This window comes from Nanorana parkeri, unplaced genomic scaffold (genome assembly GCF_000935625.1).
Source record: "Nanorana parkeri isolate BGI_ZX_2015 unplaced genomic scaffold, ASM93562v1 scaffold271, whole genome shotgun sequence".
Lineage (NCBI taxonomy): Eukaryota > Metazoa > Chordata > Amphibia > Anura > Dicroglossidae > Nanorana > Nanorana parkeri.
The window spans coordinates 1,567,908-1,578,033 of NW_017306539.1; the positions used below are offsets into that span (position 1 = coordinate 1,567,908).

The 10,126-nt window shown below is 37.8% G+C and overlaps 1 protein-coding gene across 1 annotated transcript in view; it reads right to left on the reverse strand.

The window, feature by feature from the left end:
- The window catches only part of LOC108787592 (neurexin-1-beta-like), a gene marked incomplete at its 5' end in the record, with an annotated part of 18,722 nt that extends 11,592 nt beyond the window's left edge, over positions 1 to 7,130 (reverse strand). The window contains one exon of the mRNA XM_018557190.1: positions 7,028 to 7,130. Within this exon, the coding sequence (XP_018412692.1) occupies positions 7,028 to 7,130 (103 nt within the window). The remainder of the gene's footprint in view (positions 1 to 7,027) is intronic.
- Positions 7,131 to 10,126: the final 2,996 nt, after the last annotated feature.

Genomic DNA, 10,126 nt, shown 5'->3' on the forward strand with positions numbered 1-10,126 from the left:
ACAAAACCAGAGCTAACTGATGGCCTCCATCAGCAAAGAGGCAGTGAGGGAGTATGGTTTAGTTAGTATACCTTGCTGGTGGGTGAACTAAGAAGAAATCACTCTGCTCTAAATAGGCAGGTTATCGTGTCTTTTTAAACATCACCCTAACCTTTGACCTTACCACTAAGCTAACCTCTAACCTAAACCCTAATGCTGAGCTAACCTCTACAACACTGTATGTTTTATTCTCCAGGGAGTCCCAGGACCACCTAAACCTATGAAGTGAGAGCAGAGACACACGCCCCATACATACTTCAGTGCAGTGCGCAAACCTTACTAATCTATAGAGAGGCACATACAGTGGGTGGGGTGAAGGAGGGATACATACTAAACCTTTGGTCACTCCCAAGCTCTGTGGAAAGAGGTGCAAGTACCTCTGAGTGCCTGTTTTAACTTTTTTGTATGCCATCTTAATCACTTTGAGACAAGTTTGCTTTAAATAGGTCTATGTGCACTAAAATAGCTATGTGTTGCTTATATTTCTATTTTATATATTATTCAGGTTAGCGGCTATTAAACGTCAAGCAGGCAATAATCACAGAGATGCTATTTCGGATGTCAGCAATAGAGGCACAGTTTTAATCCATGCATATAGGATAAGGCTAGAGATGGTGCTAAGGAAGTCAGCCTAGAGCACACATTCATTGTCCACATAGGTGAGTATGGCTATTGATTTCTTCAAATTACCCAAGGTTCTGTGTGCAAACTTCAGATAGCCCTATTATGGTACTCAATGGGATGCTTAAGGGTGTGAAACAGCATAATGGCCCTGAACCTTCAGGAAATATAATGTTAATGGAAGCTGATGCAATGTAATTTTTTTGTATTAGGTTTTGCTATACAACAGTAAAGTAAACCTGTCTCATGTTTAAAGTACATAAGCTGCCACAAAGCCAACGGAAGGCATCCAGAAGCTGTAAATTAGTTTTCTACTGTAGTTATTGAGGCAGGGCTTTTAGCATGGAAAAGAAATGACAAAAGGTTGTCCTGCTCTCTAACCTATCAGAACAATAAATCAGACCCTCAATATTAATCCTCCCCTACCAAATCACTAACAATTTCTTAACAATTCCCCTTAACAACCTTAACCCCTAACACTTTATCCTTAATCATTCTAAACTAAACACCTACCCTGACTTTTGGCTTTAACCCTAATCCTATCCTACTAAACATAACAACACAATGATGCCTTAATGCTTACTCTTGCACTTTAACATAGCCTCTAACACTTAACTGCTTCATACTTGAGAATTAGGCCGATTGTATGAGTCCCACAAATTGTTCTGTTAGACTCAAGTAATCAACTGAGGACGGGAAGCATTGTTAAAAGCAATGACAACTTCCAGTGTCCACAGCCACTTATGGCCGTTCACATTTAATTGCATGTGCTGCAATTATCTACAGAAGATCTCAGTTGTAATGGAGTGGGGCTTCCTGCAATAAGGAGCATGTGACCTCACCCATGTGACAGTGAAAGGGGGCTGAGAAGCAGACAAAACCAGAGCTAACTGATGGCCTCCATCAGCAAAGAGGCAGTGAGGGAGTATGGTTTAGTTAGTATACCTTGCTGGTGGGTGAACTAAGAAGAAATCACTCTGCTCTAAATAGGCAGGTTATCGTGTCTTTTTAAACATCACCCTAACCTTTGACCTTACCACTAAGCTAACCTCTAACCTAAACCCTAATGCTGAGCTAACCTCTACAACACTGTATGTTTTATTCTCCAGGGAGTCCCAGGACCACCTAAACCTATGAAGTGAGAGCAGAGACACACGCCCCATACATACTTCAGTGCAGTGCGCAAACCTTACTAATCTATAGAGAGGCACATACAGTGGGTGGGGTGAAGGAGGGATACATACTAAACCTTTGGTCACTCCCAAGCTCTGTGGAAAGAGGTGCAAGTACCTCTGAGTGCCTGTTTTAACTTTTTTGTATGCCATCTTAATCACTTTGAGACAAGTTTGCTTTAAATAGGTCTATGTGCACTAAAATAGCTATGTGTTGCTTATATTTCTATTTTATATATTATTCATGTACACTGGGGGGGATCATTTATAAACTTGCTGCACTGCACTAGTGCCCCTAGATGGCGTTGGCAAGTGTAGGAATACGCCGGGTGGAACTTTTATAAATGAACCCCATAAACTTACTTCAACTGTGGGTTTCTTTTTATACCAATCTAGTAAAAACAGCACTGTTTACATGTAGAAATATATAATAAACGTTAACTATTATGAAGCTAATGCATATTGACATGTTCACTTTAAATGCGTCATCTTTTTTCGGGGAAAACACATTAATCCTTCATGGAATATAATGAAAATCTCTTCAGCTGTCATTAGAATGATCATTAGTCATTAGACTGACACACCACTTGTTTTATCCCAGGATTAAGAATCTAAAAAGACCACCATACTGTGACTCCAAAGGGAACTAAATGCAAAAAACAAGAATTAACATCTAATAGGCTTAACTGCGTTAAATACTACCAGCCTCTCATGTCATCACCTTCTTTTGTTGCACAAAGCTCAAATTTACTGTTAAATATTAGCAGAGTCACCAAAAGTAAGCATCACTTATTCGGCTTGGGTTTTAAAACTATTTTTGTTTAAAAGAAACAGATGACAGCAACTGCCGCTTTAGGATAATGATCTACACGCACTGAATTTATTTCAGCTGTTTATGTGATCCCCAGCAAATAGCCGAACAGTGTTCGGCTCACTTCACTTCAGATCGGTCATTCACTCGGCTGCCCTCGGCAGCTTTGTGAATAGACCCCTAAGGATCATTTCACATTGTCTGATGAGGAGGAAATCCATGCATGGATCCCATCCTGTTCAGAGCGGTACATTTGTGTCCGTCCAATTTTTTCCTCCATGGCAAGACTAAAATAAATGGACTGGACCCTATGTCAATCTATGGGGAATCGGATGTAAACGGATATGTCTGGCACAATCAGGTCAGGTCAAGTGTCTGTTTAGATCTGGGTGCCCATATGGCATGGCATCCTACCAGGTCCTTCTGAAAAACTGATAGGGGCCTTATTTTTTACGGGGTGACAATGCTGTGTCATTGTCTCCCATTGCATTTCGGCAGTGTCACACTGGCATACGATTTTAATGTACACTATATGTCACCGTTCCAGTTTTATTTTTCTACCTTTGTCACCATAAAGAAGCTCACCCTGGACAATGACATAGATCTATGGAGATCATGCATTAAGACAGGAAAGGGATTGAAAGAGGCTGCAGAAGATCAACAGCATTGAGATGGGGAAAAAGGATGAAAAATTTGAACGGCATTGAAATGTTCAGCAATATACAGTGTGTTAGCTAACAAAGTGTCATAGATCAACTTTAAGGAAAACAAGGTTACAATTGGAGTCTACTTTTAAATAATTGATTGAACTGAGGCAAGTCCTGTATGTGGATGCATTGCTCAGTCTATAATAAGATCCAAATGCACCTGGCAATGAAGAGGTTACACTAGCCCTTGCCTTCCTTTGTCCTGCATTGCTTATTGGTTTTAATATACAGATGCGGGAAATGTTATTGCACCCAATGGCACATTACAGCATTAGGAAAAGGGTATTAGAACATGGTGCTCTTCAAAGCAACCTAATGCATTGTTAATGCAGCTTTCACCTAGTCAAGCATTGAGCTTGTCGTTTTACAATGCACCAGTGGGAGTCATAAAGCTTGCTACATCTGTAAAGGATATGCACTTTGATATTTTACTAAATGTGGCAGAGTTTTAATCACACGCAGCTTGATTTAATACTGGCATTTTACGGTTTGCCTATTGTATATGCCAATAATGAAATTTGAATAATATGCCAACATGAGGCATAATAATTAAAAAATATATTTTACTTGTTAAAGAGATTTTCTAAGAAGAAATGGAACCTATCACGTCTGTATTTAGTGCACCCTTCCTGGAAGAAACAGCTGGATCATCAACCTCTGCAGATTCCACATTCCTGGTGGACAAAAGACCACTTAAAGTGGACATTTACTCATTCCTTTAAAATAACAACAAACACACCATTAGGAATGTTTAGTAATGACAATCTACAAACACATACTTATAGATAATTGTAGGCTTTGTATTCTTTACATACCTTATTTCTCTTTTCTTCCCTTAGGCTTCTGACAGTGGCCATGTTAACTAAGGGCAGATTACTAGTTCTCCATTTACTTCTTTGAACTCTGGCACAGACATGTGACTAGGACATGTGACCATGCACATCTTTTCCGGGGAGGAAAATGCCTTTCCCTCAGATCTCATGAGATTACAGATGAGATTTCCCAGGAATGCCCTGCTGATGTAACTTTCCTAAGATGCAATGCATCTTACACCATTTTTGCCAGAAGTGGACCGGGAAGTAGATGAACTCCATTTGTAAGTAAATGAAGAACAAGTTGGTTTACCTAATGGATGTAAGATGATTTTAAATCAGCATGCAGAGCTGCATGCTGATGTGAGTTTTAGTAAAAGGGGGTAAAGGTCCCCTTTAAAAAATATAACTTGTGCTTATGGAATGCAACTATACCTAATGGTCGCAGCTATGACACCAGGTTTTACCTGCAGGTGGTACTGTGAAGAAAATGTGAAAAGCAGCATTTCCTAGAGCCAGCAAAACAGAGAGACTACTGTTTTCACACAAATAGTAAGAGTCATTCTTTGTAGCATACTTCTCAGTGAACATTTGCCCAATGGCAAAGTCAGAGAAATGTGCCTAGTATGGTCAAATATAAAAATCAAAACCATAAAAAAAATCAAAACTCCTATCTATTTTGTGTAAAGCTAAAAAGAAAAATGGCTGGAATTCGTGTAGTAGTTAAGTTATTTTATTGTTGTTTGTGTCTGGTTGTTTTTGTGGCAGAGAGAGAAAGGAAGTGAGTTGTAATACTTCCTCACTTTATTCAAAGCATAAAAAAGCTTTGAACAGAGTGCATGGAACTACCCCCAAACTTGTTAGATATAACTAGAGCTGAACAAGAGAATCAAAGGGATTTTGCAAAAAATGTGAGCTCACCCAAGTGCAGTATAGAAAGGTATAGAAAGGAGGAAAGATCAGCTGCAGGGAGACCACAGACAATAGCGGTGACTAGTCCTTTGCCTGCCTATTTTTGGACAAAGGTACCAGAGTTCAGGTCCTCTTTGAATGAAACCTCCACCTATCATAATTTCAAGTTGGGCTTTCCCATCCTTTCTTCACTCTATCAGACCATCACCCCCTTAATTACATAAAAGAGTCAGTCTCTTATTTATACATACATCATGTCTCTTTTTATGGATTACCAAGTACAATTCTATTACATCAGACAATGTTTTCAAACCAGAGGCTAAGTGTTGAAATAAATGTATTACGATAATCATGTTTGATTGTTGTAATTGATTACCCACTATTTAATTGAAGTTGGTGCTTAAGCACTTTTGAAATCAGAGATCAGTGCATAGATCCTGCAGGCACTATGCAATCTACAGCTTGAGCCAGTAACATCTAATAAGATTTATGCTTTAAACCGCCTCGTCTTCTTGATTTTCAAGATCTGGGTGAGCTGTAATGTTTTATATCCTCGTCTTTCACTTATTTTTATTTTCCTCTCTTCTTACTGCACTCTTGAAATACTACTTATCTTTGCAACTTTTTTGACACATTTCATGGAAATCTTTACAACGTTGTTAATAAAATATACCAAAGGCTTATATTTTCAGATTGTTACTTGCATTAACAAATAATACAAAGCTGGGTCATCATTCTTCCTTTTTAGGCTTAAAAGTTACAAATTAAATGGTGTTTTGTATTGCAGCAGTTTGGTAAGTTCATAAAATAGCACATTGCAATGGTTGACTTGGCAATAAGAGCAGAGGGTATATACTTTATAGCCAACATTTTGTGAACGCCTGACCATTACACCTATATATGCTTGTTGGACATCCCACTCCAAAATCAAAATATTAAGTTGGCCCCTCCTTTTGTGGCTATAACAGCCTACTCTTACTCTTCTGGGAAGGCTTTTCACAAGACTTTGGAGTGTGTCTGGGGGAATCTGTGCCTATTCAGCGTGTTTGTGAGTGCAGAGACTGATGCTGGATGAGAAGACCTGGCTTAGCATCGGCATTCCAATTCATCCTAAATTTGTTCAATAGGGTTGAGGTCAGAATTATGTGCTGGCCACTCAAGCCACATCAAACTTTTATTTTAGCTTCCTTCATCTCTATTTCCTTTTCTGACTGACCATTGACAAATAAAAATGATTATTGCAGCCAATGGGGAAAGGAGGGATGATGTTATTGTATGCAGGCAGACTGAACCCAGACAGACTTTTAAAGGTAAATTTGAATGTTACACAGAAATTTTACAACTGCTTTATAGAGATTGCTAGGCAGCTGTGACAAAAGACATGAAACAATGAAGAGTCTACAACAGCCTTTACACATTATTAGTACAGTTAGATGGGTTACCAAAATAAATGGCATGGGTCACTTCAAAGAAAATCTCTTCTGGAGCCCAGGAGGCATTCTGCCAAAAGGGGTTTGATGCCTCCAGGTTCAGAGATCTCTATCCCTGCAAGTAAGCTCTACCCCTGAAGATAAAAATCCACCCCAGAAGGTAAGTCACACCCCAGAGGAAAGACCCACTTAGCACTAGAAGAAAATTCTAGTAGCTTCTGCTATGAATGAAGTACTGATGACAGAATCAGGAAAACAAGGGTTTTATTATTTAATGATTCACCTAAATATTTGCATATGGATCTGTTTGAATGATAATCTTGCAGTTCAGAAATAGGGGAATAGGGCTTTAAGGATCATATGAGTCTCCTCAAATTATACAAATCTGCATGCACATATTTAGGGCCAAAAAAAATGTGATTAATTAATTTTGCCTTATTTTCAAACTGATTCACTCATCAATAGAGCGGTGTAAAACATGTTAAAGAAAAAAAGAATAAAAAATGTGACTAACCTAACCCACCTGAGCTCTGCTCACACGGATCGATGTCCTCATCATCTTCACTGGGGCACTCAGCAGAGGCAACCAAGAGGTCATCAGAACTCTGCAAGAAAAAAATGAACACCTATGACAAAGGCTGATTTGTTTATTTTCTACGACATTGTACTGGTATTCCTCACAATTAAAGCTGAACTCCAGGCACACACTTAAATATACAGTTTAAATATACAGTTAAATAGATACATGGGTACTGCTTTACCTGCAAAATGATTTTTATTTCTGTACATTAAGCCCTTAGATAATCACAGCTCCACCATACAGCAGGGACAGCCTGGTTACCTGACTTTTCTCCACTGCTGATATGCAATACGTCCTCGTCACCACCCTACCACCAGTCTGTAATTCAACAGTATAGGCACAACCTACTCTACTCCTAGAGTAAGCCCGATGGGTGAAATGAATTAGAGGCTGAGGATTCATGTGAGAAGAATAGACATTGTGGTTTGTTGAATAAAAGAGCTTTGGCTAATATAACTTGGAGTGCCGAATTTATTTGGAACTCAGCATTAATCAGTAATATTGCTCTTTCTGACTGCTTTGTATACTGGAAATAATAAATAAAAGCTCCTTTAAAGCATATTTTCAAAATGTCTAAAAATTACTACAAATGCAAACGTTTAAAACCAATAATAGGAAAGTAAAAGTAACAAACAATAATAACATTATGTTACCTTACTAAGGATTATTAATAGAATCACTAATTAGGCTAGTACTATAAAAAATCTGTGTATTGGGAATCTGTTCTATACCTAGGTTACATTAATTAACATACTTTTTAATTAAATCATCGTTACCACAATGCTCCATATGCTATGTAGCTAGTTATCTCAATCAGTAGGGCTTATCTAACATATCACTCTCACCTCTGCAGTGCAGTTCAAATATTTTCCTGCAGATTTTTATTGGCATCAAAAGCGTGAAATCCAAGTCCCTCAAACCTGATTTTGGTCTCTTCAGGCTAATGTCACTTCCAGTTTAATTAGTGTGAAGTAATGAGTGAATCATTTGCTAGTGCATGCTAGGTTTAATATACAATGGTAGGTATTCTGATTAACACATGCAGACTGGCATCATCTTTAAACATAGATATGGTCCAATGTATCCTATGTTACTATATTAATAACATTTATGTATTTACAGTCTTGATTGCAATTAGTTAGTGATGATCCTATTTAGAAATAATGTAATGCAAGCTCCGTATACAGCCTCTGTACTTCATATATTTATTATGCACATATAAATCTAAATGTATATCATTAAATCATAATGAACTACTAAATAATAAATAAATGATATACATTTATGTAATTTTTTTATGTTGTAAGTTTTTGTTTAAGAGTCCATTTAAACTTACATGGTAACATACATGTGGAAGTGTGAATTAGACATATTTTTTAGTCTTCTTGTAAAAAAAATGAAGTGCAGTGCATAGGTGTAAACAAAAGACACTGAAATTAATGTGAATTCTACTTAAATTGCATTTTCATGCAGTAAAATGTATATGTTTAACTGTAGGAAAATGGACAGTGTTTAAGGGCTCTATATGGCATGCCCCTTTCTACCTGTTGCTTCTTTTAAGCACATCTGATTTTGGAACAGCTGTCAAACAATACAACAAAGATCATACCATATTCCTTTGTAGAATAGATTTAATGTGTTTTCTAGGTACAAAAGGAGGCACAATGTAAACAAATAGTATATATCAATCGTTAAAGTAACCTATCTCAAATTGAAACAGAGTGTATGGTGAAGGAATGCACACGCAAACTTTACTTTTAATAAAAAACTGCATGTCAAAACACTGGGAAGAGCCACATATCTTGGTAGATGAAATAATATGCAAATCTTGTAAAGGTTGTACTCAGACCCACCTTCTCTCAGCTTCCAAACCTACTGAGCATGACCATCACATTAAAGTGCCAAAACGTAGGAGGGTATGAGGCCATAGTGACCTTTTACAAAAAAAAATCTCCCTATACTCTAGATCTGCTGGTTGTTTTTAAATGCAGTGCTTACTGAGCATGACCTACTATTGTGCATTTTCAACATAGGCTCACTTTGAATTGCCCAGAGATGTCATCTGAAGATGACTTGATCACATTTTCCAATAAAGCTAAATTTGCTGAAAAAGTTCCAGAATTAGAAGCCCCCATTTTTTGGAAGAATTGGTAATGTAAAAATGGGACTATGGACTGGTTACGTCAGAACAGGGGTGAATCCCAAAATTCACCTGGGTGCATTGGAATACAATGCGCAGAGTTTAAATATCTACTCTCCATAGGCATCAGAGGGTCATCACCAGAAACGGCTTATAATGGGAAATCTTATGTCTGTAGGTGCGGTGCAACCACTGGAGGTACTCCTGCCCCATCCAACTGAACTTGGAAAATAAAAATGTATTGATTTTCTATCTCAAATCTATGCCTATCCTTACATTGGAAGCGTTTCCTTTATTAGATTCCATAACATATATAACAACAGCTGTGACAGAGTGTCTCTTGGTGTGTTGGGACTTCTTTCGACATTTGAACAGAACAATGACCTATAGATTTGCCCATTTATTTGTCACTGATGTTTAATAAAAACTATAACAGCTCTTCAAAAACGTATACTCTAGAGATGATAGATTTTTCCCCGAGACCTAGATTGACAGCATGTACCAGGCAAGGGTGGCAGATTTCTCAGCAATACGGTATCCGCAATTGTAGGAAAATAGTCGAGGCAAATGGGTTTGTTGAAATTATACCTGTCAATCAGCCCTAAGCCATTAAACATAACATTGCGGAACATGACTACAACACCTTTTAAGATAACAGCTTTTACACAATCGTACTGTATTTGAAAGAATTTTCATACTTCAATGAGTAAAACAACAATTATTTCATTTCAAGCGGCTTTGAGTGTATACACGCTTGCATCGATAGTTTAACCTTTCAGGTATTCGCTGGAGCTTGCTGTTTTGTCAGCCCAACTATGGTCATCAACAGATTAAGTTAATAACCCGAAGGTCTGTTCCAGGTTATTAAGTGGAGAACTGAAGGAAAAGGAAGCAAAGGGGTT